This window comes from Lutra lutra, chromosome 3, assembly GCF_902655055.1.
Source record: "Lutra lutra chromosome 3, mLutLut1.2, whole genome shotgun sequence".
NCBI lineage: Eukaryota > Metazoa > Chordata > Mammalia > Carnivora > Mustelidae > Lutra > Lutra lutra.
The window spans coordinates 55,443,330-55,468,515 of NC_062280.1; the positions used below are offsets into that span (position 1 = coordinate 55,443,330).

General features: G+C 36.7%; 2 protein-coding genes across 2 annotated transcripts in view; one reads left to right on the top strand and one right to left on the bottom strand.

Moving 5' to 3' along the window:
* GALNT5 (polypeptide N-acetylgalactosaminyltransferase 5) overlaps positions 1 to 11,040 on the top strand; it is a 46,251-nt gene extending 35,211 nt beyond the window's left edge. Inside the window, exons 8-10 of the mRNA XM_047723057.1 lie at positions 2,442 to 2,522; positions 5,306 to 5,467; positions 8,392 to 11,040. Coding sequence (XP_047579013.1) covers positions 2,442 to 2,522; positions 5,306 to 5,467; positions 8,392 to 8,532 — 384 coding nt within the window. The 3' untranslated portion in view covers positions 8,533 to 11,040. The remainder of the gene's footprint in view (positions 1 to 2,441; positions 2,523 to 5,305; positions 5,468 to 8,391) is intronic.
* Positions 11,041 to 15,360: 4,320 nt separating this feature from the next.
* On the bottom strand, positions 15,361 to 23,641 carry ERMN (ermin). The gene is made up of 3 exons (XM_047722917.1): positions 22,714 to 23,641; positions 21,963 to 22,055; positions 15,361 to 18,474 (listed from the first exon to the last, which is right to left on the bottom strand). The coding sequence occupies exons 1-3, from the start codon at positions 22,952 to 22,954 to the stop codon at positions 17,957 to 17,959; spliced, it is 852 nt and encodes a 283-aa protein (XP_047578873.1). The 5' UTR covers positions 22,955 to 23,641; the 3' UTR covers positions 15,361 to 17,956.
* Positions 23,642 to 25,186: the final 1,545 nt, after the last annotated feature.

Here is a 25,186-nt window from a genome sequence, read left to right on the forward strand (position 1 = left end):
GGGTGATTTAAAATTTATATACTGACTGATTTTTTTTTCAAAAAGATTGAAATGGTTTACAATAAAAGCATAAATATAATTCCTTGAAAATAAATGAAGAATCAATTTTTAAAACCATTCATAATGAGATAAAGAGTAACAACTCCTTAGGAGTTCATAAATCATTTCTGTGTGAAGAAAAGTAGTTTCTCCAGAAATTTCTGGTAGGGAAGAAGGGAAACAAATCTTCAGAGAAAACGAAGGGTGGCAGAAAGCAAGGGAAAGAAAAATTTCCCCCTCTATCTAATGCTTTTCTATGCTTGGCAGACGGGACTGTACAAAATAAATACAAAGAAATCAGTTAAACCAGGGGTTCCCATACACTGCTTTGGGCAATGTTAGTTGTGCTGCCAGAAATAGGATCCTGGGCCAAATATACTTGGCAGACGCTCACGCTGCATTCCCTCTTACAGCAGAGAGCTAAACATTAACGTACTCAAAGTTCTGTGAGATTCTGGAGCAGTACAACCTGTTCAGCTATATTGAAACCAGGCTTCTAAACCCGTGGGAAGAGAGAATGTTTTCTGGGTAATCCACAAATACAGAAGTTTATGTTTATCTCTGTTAAAATCCAGAGAACAATTGGAGCACATTTCCTTTCTTTAATCTCCAGGATTATCCTACGTTCATGCATTTCAATTAAATCTCTTCTCTGAAGTTAATTCCTCTTGTGCATCCTGACGTCTCCATTTACTACTGGTGGATAGTCTCTTCCCATATTTGTCACTCTACATTGTGAATAAGCTTTCTCTGAAGATTTCTGATGGAAATTCTGTCCTTCTAGATTTGTTTCACATGCCAGCCACCCAAGAAGTAACCAATCTGGTACTTTTTTTTTTTTTAAGATTTTATTTTATTTATTTGGGAGAGAGCGGGGTGGGGGGCATGAGCTGGCAGAGGGGGGCAGAGGGAGAGGAAGAAGCAGACTTTCCACTGAGCATGAATGAGCCTTTTGCTGCAGGCCTTGGAATTGAGCTGATGTGGGTCTGGATCCAAGGACCCTGGGATCATGACCTGAGCCCAAGGCAGATGCTTAACCAACTGAACCACCCAGGGGCCCCCAACCTGGTACTATTTTTATGTCTGTCAGAGTTCCTATCCAATGGAAGTAGAGTAAACTTGTATCTCAAACCCAGATGAAGGTCCACAGAAGGTTCAGATTCCCAAGGGAGACTCTAGCTACATGTTGTCTCCCTGTGCTACGGGGTAAATTGTTTTTCCTAGGACACGGTTCTACTGAGGGTCTAAATCTTTAGTCATCCATCTTTATGTGAAAGTCTGCGGTTCCAACCCTCTGGCTTACCCATGTTTTTTCTCCTGTCCTTAATAATGTTGGTCCCTTGCCTAACAGTATTTGCAGTTTTCCCACTTTCTAAAGGGTTTTGTTTTACTTCATTTTCTGCATTTTCTGGTCCCCGAAGATGTCCCTGATTTTCTTGCAAGCTAAACTATGCATGTAAAAGGGAGGGCTACCCCAAGAGCACCCTGTCATGAAGGTTTTCAACTCTGATCTACACAGCTGTATCATACAACACCCGCAGAAGAGGACGGGGCACAAATAGTGTCCTTGCCAACATAGACTTCACCACCTCCCAGCTCAGAAGGCTTTCCTGAGTGTAGACTTGACTCTACACTGCTCTTCCAGAAATCTAAGAAGTCTAAATTGCACTGTTAACTCACCATCTCGTTAGCCTTGCCCAAATGTCAAAGGGGGCAAGGGAATCAACATTTTTCTGCATTAAATGGTGACTTATAGAAAGCTGCCTCCATATTTGACCCTGCAAATCCATTAAAAACCTGGGGGCCTGCCAAATAGTGCCTTTAAGGTTGGCTCTGTATTAGCTTTCATGACTTTCCTATAATGAATTGTGGCTTGCCTGAGTCATTAGGAAGATTCTGACAGGGAATCAGCTGGAATCTGCTATTCTTTGAAGGACTCAATTTATCTATGATTCAGTGCCTAAGCAGTGAAATTGCTTGAAGGGGTCAGCCAGGGAACAGAGCCCATAACTGTTGGTTTGATTAAATTGCAAGTCTGTGCATTGACTTTTAATGTATGCATCAGAAAAACTTGAGACAAGAAAATAACTACTTTTCATGCTACCTTTTGCTCATTCCCTATTCAGTATTCCAGGCAAGGGTTAATTAAAAGCTTCTGTTTGTTGGCTCTGAGGCTGAATCATAGGTTTAAATTGACAGATTGAAGCTGTACTTTAGCAAGATTACATTATGTCTCTGTTAGAGATAGCAACCAATAAAATCGTATAGTGCTAAGTAATGCTAAGCTATCAACTTAACTATCTTTTAACCTTATTATAGTTTTATAGTCTGTGCTTTCTGAATGTCTTGTTCTACTTTAAAATATTTTTTTCTTAATGCATATTTTATATTTTGTTCCCTAGCTTATTAATGTGGCCTTGGGCAAATGCATTTCCATTGAAAACACCACAGCCACTTTGGAAGACTGTGATGCGAGCAGCAAGGTACCCGATGGGCTGGGTTTTCTCTCTCATCACAGACACAGTTGATAGATGGTCCAGGTGTACCTGATAAGTGCAGAGTGTGGTACATTTACTGCTCACTTGAGAAATTCATTTTTGCTGTACAAACAATAATTAATTTATAAATTGCTGCATGATCATAAGGTTGGTGATAAGGTAGCCCGCCACTCAATGTAAAGATAGTGACTAAGGGAGTAAAATTATGCATACCAAAGTCAACCCACCAGGGACCCAGTTCTTGCTCCATCACTTTCAAGTGCGTTAACTTTGCCAATCCTTTAACTTTTAGGTAAACAGCAGTTATAACAGAGCCAACCCCTAAATCAGGTTTGCGGATCAAATTATGTCATACAGATGAAGCATATAGACCAGTACTTAACCCTCAGTGCTCCATAGACGTTTACTGTTCTAATAATAAAGACAAAAAATGTGAAAAATAAAAATTACATATAAAGGTAAAATAATAAAGGAAATAAAGGCAGAGAATATTTTCAAATAATCTAAGGGAGCCATTTTGTTGATTCAGTTCTCCTACATATTGAGAGTAATGCAAATTACATAATCCATGATCCATGGTGGAAACCCTTCAACAATCTCTGACAAACTCAGAAAACAATGGTTAGGGGAGGAAGGAGGGCCAGGGACACCCAGAGCAGGGACTCTGCAGAGCTGGAGGTGAGCTCTGAGTGATGGTACTTCCCTCTTCAGTGTATGTGCCCCACCCATTCTCATTCTGTGCAGATATTATTGGTTTGGATGCCAAATACAACTCATAGAAACATCAATTCATGAGTAGAACTCAGCTTCCTAAAATTGTAGATCACTCTTTGGTAAAGAAATTCTTTTGTGGTGAGAATCTAGGTTTCCCCGGGCTTACCTGTTTGCTTTGACTTAGGGATATTGCTTCTATTTCTGACCACATCTTCTCTCTACCTCTTAATTTAAAGCGGAAAAGACATTTTTGTCCTCTCTGTTGTTACAATTCAGCTACGGACTGTAAACTTGAGTTCTGAGGAAGCTCTTTCTTAATTAGGAAAGAGAGGAGGTAGAAGGAAGAGAAACGTGTCAGAAATCATTTGAAAGATACAACTCATATTAACAATTCAAAGAGGAAATAAAATCATAAATTGCAAAATAAAACCATAAGTAGTCCAAATTATATGAAAGTAAGGTATTATTTAATTCAGTCCTTCAAGATGCATTCTTCTTGTGATTTTCTGTACCTGATTAACCAGGATTTTATCTGAAGACCCAAGTTGTGGTCTGGATAACCACTGAGGCTCTCAAGGGGATACTGGGAGGCAAAAGTATGAATATGTAGCCCCTGCTTTCCACAAACCCCCATCTCCCTTCTTGTCTTGTTCCTCATTTTTAGCGTGTAGTTTGTCTTAATAACAAAAAGTAAAGAGACTTGGAGGAAGTTAATTTATTTTGGCAGAATTAATGAAGTTTAATACCAAGCCAGTTTATAGCATTCATCCAAAAGAAGCTCTAAAGGAATAAAGACCGAGGATTGAACCACCAAGCCTTAACCTTCACTTTACCTAGAAAGTCCACTTAGCTATTAACTTTTCAACCATTTGAGATGTCCCTTTTAAACGTAATGTCTAGCTTCTCTTAGTAGCCACATAACTTCCTTTTATTATGACATAAGACCATGCCTCTCAATTTTTAATGTGCATACAAATCACCTGGAAATTTGTTGCAATATAGATTTCTGATTCAATAGGTTCAGGGTGGGGCTGAGATTCAGCAGTTCCAACCAGTTCCCAGGTGATGCTTTTGCTGGTCCAGAGACTACCCTTTGAGTGGTGATGTCTAACCCAATGATATACCTGATGATCTAAGTTAAATCTCAATTACATCACAAATGATTCTCTACACAAAGGCATTTAGATAGATTTTTACCAGCAGTCTACTTTTTTTACGTTCACATGGGTGAGAAACAACAAATTTCCCGCAGACCCACAGACTTAGAATAAATTGACCAGGCAGATGATACTAGGGTGTAAGTAACTGGAAAAATTACTTATAAAAACTGAAAACATGATTCCATTATCTGAATCAGTATTTATTTTAGACATTGGCAACTCCCCAAAACTGGACTTCTCCCAAGAGTAGTTCTTATGAACCACGGGATGCTAACAGAGCAGAACCTGATGATTCTTTCTGCTATCACCAAAGAAAGATTTTTAACCTTTCTTAAAATAGGAACATTTTTTTTAGTCTTAAGAAAGATTTTTAGCCTTTCCTACAAAACCTCCAGGAATCTGGTAATCTGGATAGTCTTAAACAAAGAAGCATAATAATTTCCACCAAAGCAACTTGGGACTATGACTTGGATCTCCTTATGGCCCTAATGGCTACACATGGTTTGAATGTCCCACTACTTCAAGCACCAGGCTTGTCTAGGATTCAGACCACTTAAAATAACCTCCATTTGCAGATACACGCTAACTGTACTAAATAATTATTATTATTGCAGCTTATGTTTATTGAGGGCTTATAGTAACTTCACAGTCATTACCTCAACTCTCTGAGATACTCCCTATTGCTATCCAACTTAAAAATAATAAAAATGAAATTAAATATGGTAATAATATATCCATGCTGTCAGAATTGAAAGTGACAATACTGGGGATTTGGGTACAAAACATTTGACCCGAGTGCCTATATCCTTAACCACCGCCAACCAAAATGTTTGGCAGAGCCCCTACCTGTATCTGCTGCCTAAAGTGACCTTCTCCTTGTTCATTTCCCCACAGCTTCAACAATTCAATTACACCTGGCTAAGACTTATTAAACATGGAGAGTGGTGCTTAGCTCCTGTCCCTGAAACTGGGGCCCTGAGGCTGCACCCTTGTGATAACAGAAACAAAGGGCTAAGATGGCTGCATAAATCAACATCAGTCTTCCAACCAGAGCTGGTAAGCAAAATACGGGTACCTCTTCTTTATCGCAAATCCAACTTCTGGTTAAATGGGACATAAAACTCTCATTGTCCGCGTCCTCAGTCGGAAGCTTTCAGTGTGTTTATGGCAAAAGAGGGAGTGTAAAAAGTTCATACAGAGAGATAAACAGATATTTTTGCAAATTGTCAAGTCCTTTTTTTCTTTTACAAAATTTATTTCAAATCTGTTATTTTTTAAACATAAGTCACCCTTTGCTTTGGTTATATTGCTATCAGCATCTTTGTTTCTATAAGTCATTCGCTTCAGTCAACTAACAATGCCAAAAATCCTGCTTATGGGCTAGAACTGGTTCTCACTGGTTATCAGAGAAGCCTGAAGGAAAGTATATAGGGAAAGCAAGAAGCAGTGTACTTCCTACAAGCTTTGCACTTTAGAATGACTCTGCTTTTCAGTGTTCTAACTCCTTTCCATAAAGGGAGACTTTTTCTCACCCCCCAAGTCTCATTCCCAGAGACTTGGGCCTCAACAGGTGTTGGAGGCAGCTCCCACCTGTTTGTCATAGGAGCTGACAGTGTGCCACGTGCACTTCCTAACATCACATTCAGTGACATCACCCTGAAAGCTTGAAACCAGCCATGGTGGGAGAAATTACACAACCCTATATTACTTACTAATCCAGGGATGGTTTTCCAGAGGTCCAGTTATTAATACTTACCAGACCGCCCCTGCTCTATCCAAAATGATAAATGTTAAAGTTCTGATCGGTTTCCCCAATTCTATTTTAACAAGATAAAAAGTGATAAGTTTTGGTGTAAGATCTTGAGGTGACAAAAATAATTTCAGGTCAACCTTCTTAAATTTTCTATTATCTCACTGCAAGTGACCACCAAATCCACAAAATACACTGGGTATACGAAGACCATCATTTTGCTCAGGGTTGTCGCCAAAGTAAGCACTTTGGTTCCTCCTTGAAGTGCCTCCATTTTTTTTGATGTCACAATCAGTGACTACTCCATGGCATTTTTCTTCCTACTTGGGGTCAATATCATATTACCCAGTCTTTCTCCCTTTCAATCCCTTTCTCCCTTTCAATCTTTCATTTTTTTTTCTTTTTAGTGATAATGACTACTATTGAGTTATTTAGAAAAATTAGAAATTAGTAGTGTACCAGTTACTAATTTTATGTTGCATAATGTTGGAAAAATCCATAAACATCTATCAAATATTACCTTCTGCTTCGTTAACCTTATGCCAAAGAAAGCTGGAGGTTGGGCCAGGGGTGAGAAAGGATGAGAATGAGAACACATTTTTAATCTCCGGAAATGAATCTGTTACCAGAAGAAAATTCAAGCTAGTTAGAAAATATGTAGGAGCCAGCAGCCCTTAATCACATAGGTCTTATTTATAAACTGGGTTGGCCCCATTGAGAACTTAAGCCCTCATTAGCTGATTTTCATATAGGCTTAATTTTGGTCCTTCTAAATGGCAAGCCAATTAGTAAGACAGTAATTTAATTAAGATGGCAATAATTCAATGTTTCCCGATGCTGTTTGTGCTTATGAATTTGTAGCATGTCACACAGCTGTCTTCTTCTGCCTTAAGTTCCCCTTTCCATGCTGCTAGATGTCATGGAGATTAATATCTTGATAATAGTCTTCCCTATATTTTCAGTATTTTGGTAATTTTCATACTAAACCTCCTGAGTCCTCCATATCTTGTTAAGTCTTTAAAAAATAAACGGAGAAAAATACTGAATAACAGGAACATGTCTCTCCCTTTAGCATTAGGAATTGAGAGCTTCTTAGAAGGAAATAGGGTAACAGTGAGTTTGATCCTGAATACCAATGAATTGTTAAAATTATACATTTCTAATCTACATTTGAAAGATATTCTCTAGGCCAGATCACTCCAAGTATTGTGGATTATAGACCCCTAAGAGGAAATTCTTTCATAGGTAGTTCCTATGTACTGTGACATGGAATGAACCTCCACCACTTGTCCCTTCATCAAGTATCTTTAGATTGGGGACAAGTTATTCAATTACCTCTTTACAATCCACTGGCAAAATGTTGTAGATAATCCAGGATGATTTTGCTCAAGGCCAACTCCTTTACAAAACCTTGAGCATACTCAAACATCATATTTCCAAAGTCCTACAAGGATGACAATGGTTTTGTAGGAATATCTTTAAAATACACTATTATGAAGTTACCCCTATTTGTTATATTTTTTAAAACATTTCAAAATAATATACATATAATTAAGATTATCTTTGTCATAGTCATGGAAAAAATGAGAGGATTAATAGGTGAAAAAAATTATAAAGTCATGAGCAAGTTCTAAGTTGGTTATCTATTATTTCTAGGATATTCAATAAATATTAACAAATAATAGAACTCTGAAATACCTTTGATTTTTTTCTAATTACATCTGGATTTTCTGGACATCAGGCATTATATACTATCAGATATTATTGTGGATAGCTTATAAATAAATACACAATTTCTGGCACTTTGTATTCTAAGTTTGCTTTCAAAGGTATGAACTTAATTAAGAAATTAACTGACTCGCTTTTTGTGATGGTTGTTTTTTCATGACCACCATCAGTTAGAGAGCCGTCATCCATCAAATATAGCAAATGCCATATGGAATTATTTCCTTTAAATAATACAGTTACCAGACCCATCATCAGAAAATAAATCTTTTGCTTCCTCCCTAAGGAAGTCATAAAAGTCTTAAAAGCCCTGTAGCTTGAAGAAGTGAGAAGTTAGAGATGGAGACAAATTTAATACAGTCCAAAGACTGTATTCATGTTGTTCATCTAGTTCAGAAGAATTCCTAATGAATCAAAAATATAATTTTTTATTAGTTTTCATTTCTTTATATTTCAGTTGTCAAATTCATTGTGTGGCTCATTCCCAGATCCCCTTTCTTTCTAGGTGAATCACATTGTTTTTGGGAACTATCATCAGTTGTTATGCTTAGAAGGAAATGTTTCTCAGAAGACCCTGAAAGTTGCTGCTTGTGACCCAGAGAAGCAATACCAAAAGTGGAAATTTGAAAAATATTATGAAGACTAAAGAACAACGAATATTTTTTATCTAGTAAACCCATTAGACACTGTGAAAATGACAGTGGACATAGGGACTGTATTTATCCATGGTAGTTTACATTTTCAAAATTAATGGCATTTGAATAGGAGATTTAAAAACCCGCAATATTTGAGAAACAAAAAGTGAGCTCAGGGAAACAACCTAACATTGAACTGGAGTCTGTCTTCAGCTCCAGGTGGCCTTTTGAATTGCATGCTTCCTGCCCCATGCTGGATGGACCTCAGCCTGCAAACTTCCCCATGCAATCAAACAATCAAACAGGTAACAGGAAATACAGGAAATGAAGCCAAAAGTACTTAAGGAAATACAATGATATTCATGATGACTGAGTTGGATAATAACCCGCTCTTTTGGCCCATAAGTAGGTATAATCAATGAGAACCTATTCTTTTATTTGCTTTTTTAAATTTTTAATTAAAAAAAAAAGTTACTTGAGTTCCTATGGCAAAAAGAACTCAGAAACACACAGCTGTCATCTTGGTGAAGTCCCTCCCAGCGACACGCCTGCGCACCTAACAGTTTGAATGAGTATTGGTTATCATACTACTCAATGGTAGGACTTTGATCTAGATGACTACATAATGGTTTTTGGTTTTTGTTTTTTGTTTCCCAATCTGAGTCAGTGGGAAAAAACTTTAAGTGAGGAAGTCAAATGTTTATTCAGTTCCAGATATGGACATTGTTTCAATTCATTTTGTGCTTTTAAAGCTACACTTTTAAGAAACGGTCATACTAGTAACTTCCAAGACTTAGGTGGACATTTAAAAAAGAAAAAAGAAAAAAAAAAAAAGCAAGGAGAAAGAGGCTAGGCCATAAGGCACTGTAGTCACCAAAAAGGCACCAAAAATACACTAATTGCACTGTAATGTAAGACCAAATAAAAGGAGCTGAAACGAATAAAGCAGCGACAGAGCACTAACAATTACTAAAGATTTATACAAAATAAGACTTTAGATTTAACAGCATTCACAAGGATGAAATATGCTAAAAGTAAGCTCTAAAAGATTTCAAAGTAGGAATAAAATGAAGTAAACATAATGAAAGGGGAAGAGAATGAGGTAAGAAACCCTCTGGAAGAGAGTTAAGAAAAAAATTGACGTAGTCTTGCCAGAAAAGAAAAGGAATCTGGCACCTCTGTGGGGTGGGGCTGGGAGATAAGGCCATAGGTGTGGGTCTAATGATAACATTGATAAAATCTGAGGAAACAATATTTCATCAATCCACATTGAATTCCTAACCTTACATATGCCAGTATTTAGGCATACCAAAAGAGAGTCTAGAAATCCTAACATCCTTTATATTCATTTTTTGTAAGAAAACTGATGCCCGGAAAACATATTACATAAGAGTCCCACACCAGTTAGAGATGAGAATTCGAATTTGGATCCCTAGAGACAGGGCTCAGTTCACTGCCCCAGGCCGCTGGCCTAAACAAATCTGTTCCACAGCATTCTTAAGAAAGAGAGACATAAACGTTTTTGCTGGGGTTGGGTGTCTGGAGGAAAACCGTGCTATATGCTTGTTAATATAAAAATGAAGCTTTGTTCAATTGAGCTGGTGGTTCAACTGGGCATCTTTAGTTCTGACTTCCTATTTAAAATTTAATTTTATCTCCCAATTAATTGCACAAAAGCAGAGCTATAGCTATGACTCAGAAGGGGAAAGAGTTCTGCCTATTTGCATCATATTTAAGATGTTTTATTTAGATAATTGACATTGCAGATGAGATAAGAGAATGACTAGAAAATGAGATAATTCTTTTCAAAACAGAGCCATATGGGGGATAAAACACAAGTCAGTTGCCAAAGGACTAACTGAATTGCTGACCAAACTGAATGTGCTGAGTGCCTCATACAATTCTTTGTGTAACTGCAAAAATGTTGAAAGGTTTTTTTGCCCCCTGTCTGAAGACGCTTTTTATTCAAAAACAGTTTCCACAAAACACATCAAGTCTGTTCAGAAAAAGACAAATTATGGTTCAGAAACACTTACCTCGGGACATAGCAATAAAAGAAATTAAAATGTTTTCACAAAAAAAAACTTCTACAGTCTGTTGTTCAGAGCGTGCTCTTCCTGACTTCACCTTGACTTAATACAAAGCTATATGGTTGTCAATATAGCAAAGGATTGTTTCCATACATGACATGTTTGTTCTTGGAAAAAATTTTTAAAAAGAGCTTTTTCCTTGTATTTGCTCAACTACTCTAAGATGCAAGGAACTAATCACTAATTGGAAATCTTATAGACCTAAACGTCAGAGTATTGACTAATTGTGAAATCTCCTACCAACACTATTTTAAGCATTACCCTCAATATTTTGTTTTCAGAAGACTAAAATAAAATCGTAAATGCTACTAGGCCTCTGGTACTTCTAGTGAGAAACCCCTGAGTGGGACACATTAGGGTCCTAGTCAACCCTAAATTCTTTTACTTTTTTTTTTTTTAGATTTTTTTTTTTTTTAATTTATTTGACACAGAGAGAGAGATCACAAGTAGGCAGAGTGGCAGGCAGAGGGAGAGAGAAGCAGGATCTCTGCTTAGTGGGGAGCCCAGTGTGGGGCTCGATCCCAGGACGCTGAGATCATGACCTGAGCCGAAGGCAGAGGCTTAACCCACTGAGCCACCCAGGTGCCCCAACCCTAAATTCTTTAGTAGGAGGCTGTGTTATGGGAGACATCAGAGTTTTCCGTGGGTTGGCTTAAATCATTGCCTTTTCTTAGAGAAGTGTCTATACGTTTTGTTACTTTAAACACAAGCATAGTTTTGGTATTTTTACAGGACTTATTTGATCAAAACCTAACTTACCAGACCATCTGAGTGCTTCTGAACTTTTTGGTTTGTACCATTCCTTTCTCTTTTTTAGCAGTTACCCAGAGCTTCTCCCTGAAGGATGACACAGCTGTTGTTGGTACAACCATGTTTTATCACCAGCATCAAATTTGCTCAATTCTGCTTGCTGACATTCAATCAGCTGTCATTCACAGGGCCAAAAACCACCATATGCCACAATCACAATGTATTGTTAGTGTCTCCACAACTAATTTGGAAATATTCTTTTAAATAGGGAAACACCTTGCTTATAGTATTGCCTTAGGTATTGTAGAGGGGCAAAGATATCAATTATAGTGTATAGGAATTCAAATTCTCCAGTCAACCCTGAATTTATGAATGGCTTAGGATGATTTTCAAGGGATTCTCATGCAAAGAGAGTGGGGTTGAAGCTGGCCAGATAGTACCATCTTTATTTGTTTTAACAACTTTAACTTCCATGTTCAAACACAGAAAAGAAATTATGCCTCAGATTAGGGTCCCAATATCTTTGGTATAAACAAGGAATTTACAGGGAATAAAGGGAAACCAGATGAGAACTGATTATCTTTGCGTACCTGTCATGTGCTAGGCACCAACTGTTCCCCATCTCACTGTTGTGCACAACTCAGAGAGTTAGGTCTTACTCTTCTCATTATGCAGACAAAGAGGATGGCTGAGAGGTATTTTATCTAAGAACATCCCACTAGTAAGAGATTAAAATCTAGTTTCCATTCTACCTGACTGGAAAAAAAAAAAGAAGGAGGAGGAGGAGGAGGAAGAGGAGGGGGAAGGGGAGAGGGAAAGGGAGGAGGAGGAGGAGAAGTAGAAGAAAAGAGTCTCATGCTCCTATGACTTGTTTTTTCCTCTAAGTGGGGGAGTTAACTCAGGTGGGCTCCATTAAAATCCCTTTATTGTGAAGTCTTAGGTCTCCCTTGGTTGTGATATAGAGTCTGCACCTTTTCTGTTAATCACCTGAAATGTGGGCTTAAGTTTAGCTATCCCCACATGGTTTACAGTGGTCTATCTCCTTGACTTCATGCGGGATATATTCTTTTCCATTTCCTATAATAAATATGAGAAGGAGAAGCAGACATAGAGAAATTGCTTCCCCTTAAATAATACTGCCAACTCTTTCTTTCCCCAACCCATTAATCAAAGCCGACAGATTGCCCAATTTGAACAGAGGTGGGAAGTAAACATTGAAGAGTCCTTTAATTTAAAATACACACCAAAACCTGTAACTTTTACTTCATTGTGTAGATTGTCACCATAGTGCTTTTACAACTTTTGTGTAGGTTGTTTAAAAATTGCTATGAGCCACAAGCCTTGAAATGAGAAAAGGAACACTAACCAAAGCTAATGTACAAAATACTTATTTTTAGCAAACAACCATTCTGTGGACAAGTTTGCGTAAGCTATGTAAAGTATTAAATACTGCTGATGAGGTTTAATGGATCGTATTTCAGGTAGGTGTTGGAACCTTAAAGAAAGGGGAAAAATTCCCATCACGATAAGCAGATTCAATGCCTCTGTTTTCAACCTAATGGGTCAACTAGTAGTTACCATTCCAATTAGGTCTCTTTTCAACTTTATGTGAATCATTGTTTTGCAAAAACACAGGAAAGTTCTCATTTTTCGGCAAATAGAACAACTTCTAATATGGTGAGTTTCTAATGATGACAGTTGCCATTAAATAAATAACAGATAATATCTTTGAAAACAGAGGCTATTTTTTAAAGATTTTTTTTTAATTTATTTATTTGACAGAGAGAGATCACAAGCAGGCAGAGAGGCAGGCAGAGAGAGAGGAGGAAGCAGGCTCTCTGCTGAGCAGAGAGCCGGATGCGGGGCTCGATCCCAGGACCCTGAGATCATGACCTGAGCCGAAGGCAGCGGCTTAACCCGCTGAGCCACCCAGGCGCCCCAACAGAGGCTATTTTATTATTGATTGATTGGTATTTACCAGTTCAAGGATTTCAGTTATAAATATCTATGTAAAATAAAACCTTTATATTAGATATAAAAACCAATTTTTTGAGGGACTAGATTATCATTACTTGACCAAAATGTATCTGTCTTTGTAAATATATATGTATATATACATACATATATATTCATATAGAAAAGTATGTGTATATATTCATATATGTGTGTATATATAATTATATATATGAATCTCTACATTTTATGCTTTGAAGTAGGAGAAAAAAAAGACCAAGACTTCCTGCTTACAAATATAAAGAAAACTATGAAATGTTTTTGGATAATTTTAATTCTTTTAAGTGCACAATTTTGTCTGCATCTGGCCTTCTGTACAAAAGTATCTCCAGTGGACTTTGATCTGGGTATCACTTTCCATACTTGAAGGGAGTAACCAAACTCTAAATTATCAAGATGCTTATACATTTCAGATTATGCACATCTTAATTCTCCTCCTTCAAACAACTGTCCAAACATTGCTAGTTTTATACATATTAGCTATTAAAGGTGGACAGAAAAATAAGAGAAGGCAAAGGTCAGATTAGTGAATTTTCTTATTGATTACCTAAAAACTTCTGTTAATGGGAGAACAAGATTGAAACAATGGAATATAAAGGAATTTGGAGTTAAGTTGAACATTTTGAAGTACCCAATTTTCTGCCTCTACTAACTGATGTTATCATAAAGAAGGAATCAAATATGTAATTTTAAGTCACTAAAGATTCAGATTATTTTCCAAATTCATTTCCAAAACTCTCCCACACTAGCAGTTGATTATGAGGCATTGTCCTTTGATTTTGTAGTTTGCCATGTATCTGTTGGGTGATTTCTGCTGTTGATTACTACCTGTGTCATTGTGTTTATGTTGATTGTGTGGTTGACTCACTTTGTGTTCCTCATAAGCTGTATGCACATTTTTGTATTCATATTTATTATGTTACTCTCTGATATTTTAATATTGGCAAATGTTTGCTACAACTTTTGACATTACTTTTTATAGCCCTCTTGTTTTTATAGAGCAATGAAAGTTAAGCCCTTAAAAGTAGTTGCCTTAGCAGAGAGAGTCAATTATCATATGGTTTCACTTATTTGTGGAGCATAACAAATAGCATGGAGGACAAGGGGAGATGGAGAGGAGAAGGGAGTTGAGGGAAATTGGAAGGGGAGGTGAACCATGAGAGACTATGGACTCTGAAAAACGATCTGAGAATTTTGAAGGGGTGGGGGGTGGGAGGTTGAGGGAACCAGGTGGTGGGTATTGTAGAGGGCACGGATTGCATGGAGCACTGGGTGTGGTGCAATAATAATGAATACTGTTATGCTGAAAAAATAAAAAAACTAAAAAAAAATTAAAAAAAATTAAAAAAAATTAAAAATTTTAAAAAAAATAAAATAAAAGTAGTTGCCTTTCTCATATGGTCAAACATATTTTTTTTTATAATACTCTGGTGCTTCATCTTTTTCCATAATTCTCTATTATTATTTATTTTAAATGTTTTTCCTATCACTTTGAAAAACTTAAATGTCCGTTCTTCATTTGAAAATGTGCCAAAAGTACTAGCCCATGTAAATAGGCAGAAACAGTTACTATAAAAGTGTCAGCATGGTTTAAATGTATTACCTTGATGACTAGAGAGATACATACGTGTTTTTCAGGTTGTTGGAGTTAAGGTGTATCTAAACAAGAGCTCAGTTCCTATAAAAATAATACAAATTTTTCAGGAACATTAGGTATCTACCAGATACATTACGTATCTGCCAGAAGTTTTTGTGTTTCTTTTTTTTCTTTTTACAATTGTGTACACAATCATTTTAAGACCTTTTTGAAATAAATAATGCTTTTTGGATTAAAATAAAGTGTTCTCTTGATTTCTAAAGCATCATTTCTTAATGGTCTTTAATAGCTGCTGATATGCAAGCATTCTTCCTAAATTTTAAAGGACAGCAAAAGAAAATAAATCCTTCACACCAAAAACAAGGACACACACTGTTACTGAGAGCAAGTCAGACAGAGCAGTTCTTTATTTAAACTGTAGACAGATGATAGGTGGATTCTGACATATTCCATGTCTTCCAATATAGCATTATATGAAAAGTAAATTTTATATTGACAAAGAAATAGAGATTTTATTAATTCATATTCACCCCAAAACTAAGAAAAATTAAAAGTCATGTAAGAAATAGCAACATTCTCACAAGAAATCAGTTCTCCCTCCTACCAGCCAGGTACCAGAGTCCTTCTTCCATCCAACCCGAACCTTAGATCACAAAAGCAGTAAATCCTCCAGTATTATTACCAATTTGTGTTCTAACTTGTTCTGTAGGAATGTCTAATATGTTAAATATCCCTCATGAAATCAGAACCATACCCTTGCCTTTCCTAGGTTATAAAGAATCAAATAGTCACCTAACCCCATCATGTTGCTTCTGATCACTTTAACTCTGTGGCCTTAGTGTAAGATGGAAGCACAGGCACTGGGTGTTAATGTCAAAGAGTAGTTTCAGTGCTCTTTTGTAACTGCACTGCCTCATCCATAAGCATTAAGCATTTGCTCATTGAACGTACCCTGAAAAAGTCTTTGTGGACAATATCTTTCATGTTTGGTTAATTATATGGTAAGAGCACAAAGCTTTAAAGGCCAGTGTTACTATGTACTGGATCCCCATAAGAGCCAGTCGCTTGACTATGTCACACCATGGACCACCCAGCTCACTCAGATTCCATAGGAATTCAACACTTCTGTTAGAACAATTAAAAATAGAGGCTCTGTTGATGGTAGGTTAACAATATGCTCCTGTTCCTTGATGGATAACACAATACTGTGCTTTGAAGTTAAGTAGAAAATTGTAGGGCTCATCAGTAACCCAGAAAAGAAAATAGGTTGCCCAGGTGGAACGATTTAGAGGATCTAAATAAATAGGAAATTGTCTGAGTGTACCAATCTTTTATCTAAATTTACCAATAAACACCTGATTTCTCTGGCTTTCTTCTGAAAAACCTGCATCATCAAGAATGAAATCTATAGGTTCTACAAATGAAGAGCAACAGCACTTTTACATGATCAGGTTGTGAAATATCTGTTTGAAAGAATAAAAGAAGTACTTCAATCTTGAATTCAAAATTGAGTCTTGTAAACAGTAAATAATAGTATATGATATCCTGGAAATATATTATGTGACCAGGAAGAATTAAAGAAATTTCCATTAGAATGTGTGGGATTTGTTACACATAAATAAGCAATAATCTAAGAAGGCCTAACCCAGGTTTTTTCACAAAATGAAAAAGAAATAAACAAAGGGTTGAATAGTACAATGAAGACTGTATTACATTCAGACAATAAGGAATTGTTTTTTATTTGCAGGGCCAAAAATATCTTTATCCGTGGTGACAGAAATTTCAGGGTGATATATATGGAAGCCTGAAATGAAAAATTATGAAACTATCTAAGAATAAAAATATAGACTCTCCCTTTTCATAAATATTTAATATATTATTTGATACAATGGCTTGAGTGAAACTCCATAGGCACAGTTTTAAGCATCTTGATTTGGGCTGAGGTCCAGTAAATTATATATTCCCGACGACTATCAGAGCTTTCTTACTAAAAATACATGCTCACACTCTACTTTGAAAATATCCTAAGATAATTATTTCCATTTTCATAGTAACTAGTACAGTTATGACTAGAGTTGTCTTGGGTTTCTAAGGAAAGAAAATTATTCTGAGATACTGTTAATAAGAGAAAGTGTGGTAATAGAGAAGGGTATTTTCTTAAAACTGTGCTAAAGCTGTCATTTTCGCTTTTAATGACTTTAACTGTGCTAGACGAGATTTTATTTTCAGTCACAAAAATAAACTATCTGACTCCTTAGTCTATTGCCCACCAATCTTCTAGCCCCTCCCTGTATCAACCTCACAATGGATTTTATTCATCTTGACTGCATAAAACCAACGTTTAGTCAACAGAATTTTCCTGACTTGACAACTGCTCAGCCCCTCTAGTGAGAAAATTCATTGAATGGTAACACCTAGGAAGAAGGCCTATACAGATTTTTCACTCTGTAGATGCCAAGGAAAGCCACTTAAAATCTATTCTGAAGATAATAGGAAAGGCAAAACATTATGGACAGCTTAGTGCCGGTGTCTATAACAAGTTGAAATGAAACAGAGGTTTAATACTAGACTTTCTAGCACCCTCAATGTACAGGAAGAAAGACACCAAAAGAAATACAGGTCATTTCTCATAGTCCTCTTTCATTTGATGACTGTATTTCCCAGTGTTGTTACTTTTAACAAGCCAAATCATGCCAGATTCTCTAGGGGTGCTTGCTGTTTGCTGTTTAGTGCTTATCACACAAGGCCATATTAGTGAAATTTTAAAAAGCAAATGCCCATGAATGAATCTAAAGCTTTTTGACTTGAGGTTACCAGACTGAATTTTGTCTAGGATTATTTCCATATTTTTCTACAGTGAAATAGAGGTTAAGCTTTCACATCTTTAAAGGGGATGACTCAAAGAAGACATGCAAAGATGCGTCTCAGGAAAATAGAATTAGATTTTGCTTTAGTGAGCAGGAGAATTCCTCAGTTCTGTTTAATTTATAAGTGCATCATAGACTCAAATTCATCAATTCTCTGCTTGGTGTTCCCCTTCCTGATTTTCCGATAGGATATTGTATTGTATCTTGAATAAGCATTCCTAGAGATATCACTCTTCTTCCCAAAGGCTGGCTGCTCCTCAGGTGTCACAGGTTGGGAACTGGGGCTGCTCAGTGGGGAGTCCTCGTTTGCATCACCTTCCCCTTTTAATTGAGAACCCTCTTCATTTTTTTTCTTAAATTCTATCACTCGAACTTCATCTTCATCATCATTGCAATCATCGTCATCATTATTAATTTCTTCATCCCAAACTTCTTCCTCCTCCTCATGTTTAGAATGCAACACATCAACTTGGCTAGGTTTCCGAAATCCCAACCATTCAATTTCAGTTGCCTGGCGAGCTTTGTTCTTCCCATCCTCCTCTTCCTTCTCTTCTAGAAGTTGTTCAGCAATCCTTTCCTTTTTTCTACTTATTTCCTGGTTACTGATGCTCAGAGGAATCTTCTCCCATTGATGTCCTGTAGCAAAATCAATTAGTAATTAAGATACCCAATTCTTTTTTTTTTCTTAATTTTATTTATTTACTTGACAGAGAGAGAGAAATCACAAGTAGGCAGAGAGGCAGGCAGAGAGAGAGGGGGAAGCAGGCTCCCCGCTGAGCAGAGAGCCGATGCGGGGCTTAATCCCAGACCCTGAGATCATTCCCTGAGCCAAAGGCAGAGGCTTAACCCACTGAGCCACCCAGGCGCCCCGAGATACCCAACTCTTATTCTTTAAATTGTGTTTCTGGACAATCATTTCCCTACACATACCTTATAGGATATTATTCTGTGGGTTAATAATATGTTTTACACAATAAAATGGGTTGTACTATCAAATTAGTTTGGAAAACATCACATTAAACACAGTTAAGTAAGCCTCAGAATTTATGCAAGCCTTTAAAATGCCAATAAATATTGTGGATCTCTAAGAAGTTGATGACTCAACTTCATTTGACCATAAAACGTTTTTTTGTTGTTGTGGACTGTTGTATCCAGTGAGACTGATGTTCCTGAGACAGACTTTTAAAATCCTGTCTAGTGTGTAATGACTAGAAATGTGAACATAGAAAGTAAAATATTTGGACCTATCTTTTACACACATACACACACACACACATACCACATTCCTCAAGGAAAATTAGAAAAATATCTCACAGGAGAAAAAAGGTTTTCTTCTAGTAGTAAAAACAATGACTTCTCCCAAATGGGCATGCTCAGAGTAGCACATTCAGTATTTGCCACCATGATTCTCAGAGTTGTGCTAAAGTACCAGTTGTGGAAGGAGGAGCAGGGAGCCATGGGTGGTCAGGAGTCCTTTGTTGGGCTAACAGTGACACCAAACCCATCAAAGCACACACAATGTCATCTAAGATCTGCCATTGATTTCTAGAGAGCCAGACTTTAAAAATCTTGTTGTGGTCATCTCTATATATTGGTAGATTAGCCTGTCATGTTAGACATATCCCTAATAACGACTAATTAACTCAAGTCGTTTGGTACCGTACAGTGACTTTTACAAGGCTTAATTCATGTCAAATTTCACTTTTCAAACAGATCGCATCAGCATATCCTTAACAATATTTATTGAGCTTGCTAGAAAGAATTAGAGTGGAGGTTGTTCTCTGGGCTTTCACCTCTAAAGGGGCTACTATGAGAAGCTTCAGTCTATGTGTGACTTTAAAATATTGTCTAGATTGTGTGCCTTGTCAGGTTTCCATTCACTATTCCCTTTCAACACCATAAGAGTCTTTAAATAGAGTGAGAGGCAGTGTTCATCTTTGTCTTTCCCCATCACAGCTTTCTACTTTCACTGAAAGATGTTCTAAGTCCATTTCCATTCAAGATTTTTCATTCTCGGGACGCCTGGGTGGCTCAGTTGGTTGGACGACTGCCTTCGACTCAGGTCATGATCCTGGAGTCCCGGGATCAAGTCCTGCATCAGGCTCCCAGCTCCATGGGGAGTCTGCTTCTCTCTCTGACCTTCTCCTTGCTCATGCTCTCTCTCACTGTCTCTCTCTCAAATAAATAAATAAAATCTTAAAAAAAAAAAGATTTTTCATTCTCTTTTTGTTTTTGTTTGTTTGTTTTGTTTTCCCAACACAGGGATCAGATTGTACACTTACAGAAAGAGATAGAAGTCAAGATGGATTTTCATTCCTAACTGGTTGTATACAATTCCTATCGGGTTGTTGGTGCCCAGTTAATGTTCTTTACATTATAAATAAATATACATTAGCATGTTTTCTGTAATCTTAAGTAAGCTTTCTTTTATTCTATTTTTTCCCATAAGAGCCAAAGAAGCTGATCTTTTTGCTCACAACATGACTCAGGCATGGAGTTGTCATGCATGAAATTACTTCTTGAATTTAAATTATAGTTTTTCCTCAATATTTTTAGCATCTTGCTGTTTTTCAACCCAGGAGTATTCTCTTTGGAGACTTTATAGCTGTTTGTCATTGTGAAAATAGAAGACACCAACATGTGCCTTACAGGAAAAGCATATGTTCCACCAAACACAAAAGAATTCATTCAGGGAAAAATTCACCCTGACACCATCTACTTAAAAATCCAGACTGCTTTCATTCTGTATTTGACAAAACAAAAGATCCTAGCAAACTATTATCTCCAGTGGATTTCCTGATCAGATATTTGAAGGGGTCTATGGGCACCTGGGTAGTGCATTTGGTTAAGAGCCAGACTCTTGGTTTCAGCTCAGGCTGTGATATCAAGGTCATGAGATTGAGCCCCCAGTCAGGCTCCATGCTCAGCTCAGAGTCTACTTGAGACTCTCTCCCCCTTTCTCTCTGCCCCTCTCCATTGTGTGTGCATGCTGCCTCTCTCTTAAATAAATAAATAAATCTTAAAACAAAAAATTGAAAGGGTCTCTACATGCACCTTGAGATCCCTGCCTATGAGAACTTGTTACATTGGAATCAGAAAGATAAGGGCAGAGAAATTATTTAGTTCATTTTATGGGGCTTAAGGCTTAAGTTTTATAAATTACCTGTGTTAATATAAACGCTTAATAATGGTTGTTCCTTACTACATTCCACTGCTACATAGGGACAGCAGATAGTCTGGGAGGTATCCAGGCAAAGTAGACAAACCCAAAAAATTGCCAGTCACATCCCTGTCTTCCTTGACATCTACAATTTTATGTGATGTTATAAAATTTTTAAAAAATAATTCCATATTTTGCCTGTTAAGGTCCAAACTAAGCTAAATTGCTCAAGGTCTAAAGAACCAACTTCAGTTTTGAGATAAGATGCTTATGGTTGCAAAAGAGGAAATGAGTGATTAATTAATATGTATTTATCCTGAACTTGATTTGGAAATTGCTTCAACATAGATATCTTCTTAGAAGTAAAATCTAAAAGGTTTTGTGTTTCTTAGTCTCTTGGGTTTATCTGAAATATAAAAATCAATGTTCTTTTTATTGTCTCATTTTCTAAAAGACCACAATTAAAATTACCTTCATTACCTGGTAGATTTCTTTAACAAGAATTAGATAACCATTTTCAGCTTACATAGAAGCTTAAAATTTTTCTATAGATAAAATAAATGTATAATACTATTTTTAAATGTATGTCAATAGTAAGCTTTTAGGATAAACCCATTTTTAAAACATTCACATTTCACAAGGTGCCTGACACAGATTTAGAGACACTAAATAAATCTTAGTGGACTAACTTATTAAGAGACTGATACCATTTTGTCAGGTCAAGGCATGCCAATCAGTTAGACCAACCCATGCAGTCTCTGTCTTGATGCTTCTGGAACACTTTTTAAGGTGAAACCCACAGATAATCAAGACTACTCTCTTATCTGCCTATAGCAGCTTTGAGCTTTTGAAGGCACTGTCTGGATTGCTTTTTCAACATCACACTCACAGAACATCCCATGCAAAAACTACCATCCATATTCAGTCAGACAACGTCTGTGTACAAAATGGAAGTTCCTCTCACCTTCTCTGAATGTCATTTCATCAACACTTGTTTCTTGGAGAGAAAGATCCGTGATAGCCTTATGAACAATAAAAAGATTCTCTTCTGGTTTTTCTGGGGGGAAAAAATACTCACAAGATTAATACTATATTTAAGCAGTTTAAGTTTAAATAAATTATCAATTTAGACTCTAGCTATGTAGATCGATTTGATTTGCAATTGTGATCATTAAAAGTAACTGTTTCACTCTCCCAACTCATTTCTTCATTGGTTCCTACTTATAAACATAAGGATAACCTCTCCTTTTCCATCTAGTAAGTTATAGAACCATGAATTCAGACAAGTTCAGGTATATTTCAGAAGGAAAACTTGAAATGCTGAATTTTCTTTGCTTAAAAAATATCGGGGCTGTCCATAATAATAATAAATAATATAGTTAACATTTAACCAACACTTAGTAATCCTCACGACAACCCTTCAAATATCAGTACTTCTATTTCTGCTTTCTGCTAACTGGGAAAGCTAAGGCTTCAGGAGGCTGGGGAAGTTGTCCAGGGTCATAAAGCTATCAAATAAATAAACCTGGATTTGACCTGAGGCAGAGGGTTGGTCCTTAGCTATCCAGCCCCAGTAGAATAAGAGACCACATTTGGGCAAGGACATGGGTAGGAGGATGGAGAGCACATTTCCATCATAACAGTTTATCAAAAGAATTACGAATGAATTTACAAATTGAATCGAGCAAATCAAGGAGAAAGGAAAAATGCTTTACCTTTTAGAATCTTCTCATCCGTGGACCAGTTGCCTACAATATTCCCTTGTAATTTTTCACTTTTCTCTTGATTTCCTTCTGTGGGTAGGTCTTCAAGATGGGGTTCTATGCGGTAGTATAGTGGGGTACCATCCACATCACTGGCTTCCTCATTTGTTTTAGTGATCGATTGTTGACCATTTTCAGGTGGTGTATCCCCATTGCACTCAGCCCGACTCAGTATCCCTGGAACATCTGTCATGATGTAGAGTTGAGTACAAGGACGCAGAGAGAGCTATGAGGAAACTGAGTGAAAGGATCCTTGATAGATGCGTTCTCTCCCCTTCAAGTTCTATAGTTCCAACTCCTACTCTAAGAATACAAAGTATTTGCTTCAGTACCTAGTATCAAGCTGCTTTTCCTAAAGGTGTCCAGATAGAGCTTAGAACAGAAGCAATAGGATTTGTCAGATTTGCCACCAGCCCAGAAGCAAGCATCCAGCCAATCACCACCTTCTTTGTCTCTGAGCAGCCCACTTGCTGAATTAATGGCAGCATTTTGATTTACATAAACAAACAATCTGAGGCAATCAGGCTTTTGTGTTGGCATGTAGAAGGGGACTTTCAGCTTGTCAGTCCCCCTCTGGGAACAGAGATTTTTGTCCCTTTTCATAATGGCCCTTTGTCATTTTCCTTGTAACAGGAGCCACAATTGTTCCACAGCTTTAATCCAGAGAGAATGACCACCTTGAGGCATATTAGTTCTATGTAACCAGCTTAACATTTCCAAACGGATTATGTTCAAGTAAAACCTTAGCTATTTTGTAGGGGATAATGGCATCGTTTCTTATTCATTAAAGAATAAAATCAGCTTATCAAAAACCTGTAAATGGGACGACTTTATTGTAAGTGGTTCTGGCAGCAGATTCCATAGTGTGCTTCAGGAGTCCAGAGGAAAGACCTAAGGAAAAAAAACAAACAAGAAATTCTACCATCTTGCCAATACCAAAAATTTTACATTTAGATAATTCATTTGATCTGTAGCTTCTTATTCTCTAGTTTATTTATGCTTATTAAGGCCCAAACTATCCTTTGAACCCATAATATAATTTTCTCCATGGAGTTTTCCCTTTCCCCTATCAGATTTATTCTCAATATTCCCTACTGATGTTGCATGATGCTGGTAAAATCATATAGCACCAACATAGCCTGCCCTTGGGGGAAACAGATAATTATGGAAAACATCCACTACTTACCAACCTTTACTTTTTTTATTTTTTTATTTTTTAAATTTTAATTTAATATTTTAAATTTTATTTTAATTTCTAATTTTAATTGTTTTAATTTAATTTAATTTATGACACAATGAAAACTCATTAAGTTTCAATGGAAACACATTAAAGATTCACATTATTTTCCTTGTGATATTGAAAATAGGAATTGAAATACATGTTCACAAACAAAATGTGCAAAAATTTTTTCAGTGAATAATTCACTAATTTGGGCACCTGGGTGGCTCAGTGGGTTAGGCCTCTGCCTTCAGCTTGGGTCATGATATCAGGGTCCTGGGATCGAGTCCCACATCAGGCTATCTGCTCAGCGGGGAGCCTGCTTCCTCCTCTGTCTCTGCCTGCCTCTCTGCCTACTTGTGATTTCTGTCAAATAAATAAAAATTTAAAAAAAATAATTCACGAATTTGTTTTCTGTTAGAAACAAAATGAAAACCAACTTCTTCAAAGTTTAGGTTCTTTTCCATATGAAAATTTGACTCATGGTACTCCAATAATTTAAGAACTGGAAAAAAATCCTTTAAGACTTAAAGGAGACAGAACAATAACATCAAATACAACTGAAAAATAAAAGTGTTAGCTTGAGAATAAACTCTAATAAAACAGTATGATTCCTTGTAAAGTAGATCAGCATTTTCTAGTGATTGGTTATCTAGATTAAATCTATTTAAAATCTAGATTAAAACCATACAAGCTGCTCCGACAAACAGGAGCAGAAAGAGGGTAGTTTAATGTAGCCAAATGCTTTAAAAATAAAAATTGCTGCATTAATTTCTTAGAATATCACAATGACCACTGAGTTAAGTTTTTTTTTAACTTAAATTCAAGTCACTTAACATATAGTGTAGTACTGGTTTCAGAAGTAGAATTTAGCAATTCATCCCTTACCTATAACACCCAGTGCTCATTACAAGTGCCCTCCTTAATATCCATCACCCACTTAGCCCATCCCCTGCCCCGCTCCCCTCCAGCAACCCTCAGTTTGTTCTATATAGTTAAGCCTCTTATAGTTTGCTTCCCTGTCTCTATCTAATTTTATTTTTCCTTCCCTTTCACTACATTCATCTGTTTTGTTTCTTAAATTCCACATATGAGTGAAATCATATAGTTTTCTCTTTCTTTGACTGACTTATTTCACTTAGCATAATACACTCTAGTTCTATCCATTTTGCTGAAAATGGAAAGATTTCATTCTTTTTGGTCACT

What these genes read in the sequence shown, in the direction of transcription:
- ERMN (XM_047722917.1), bottom strand. Translation starts at nt 22,954, where the DNA reads ATGACAGATGTTCCAGGGATACTGAGTCGGGCTGAGTGCAATGGGGAT. An exon ending in GGATGAGAAGATTCTAAAAG is followed by an intron (nt 22,056 to 22,713) that starts GTAAAGCATTTT and finishes TTTTCCCCCCAG; the next exon opens with AAAAACCAGAAGAGAATCTT. An exon ending in TGAAATGACATTCAGAGAAG is followed by an intron (nt 18,475 to 21,962) that starts GTGAGAGGAACT and finishes ATTTTGCTACAG; the next exon opens with GACATCAATGGGAGAAGATT.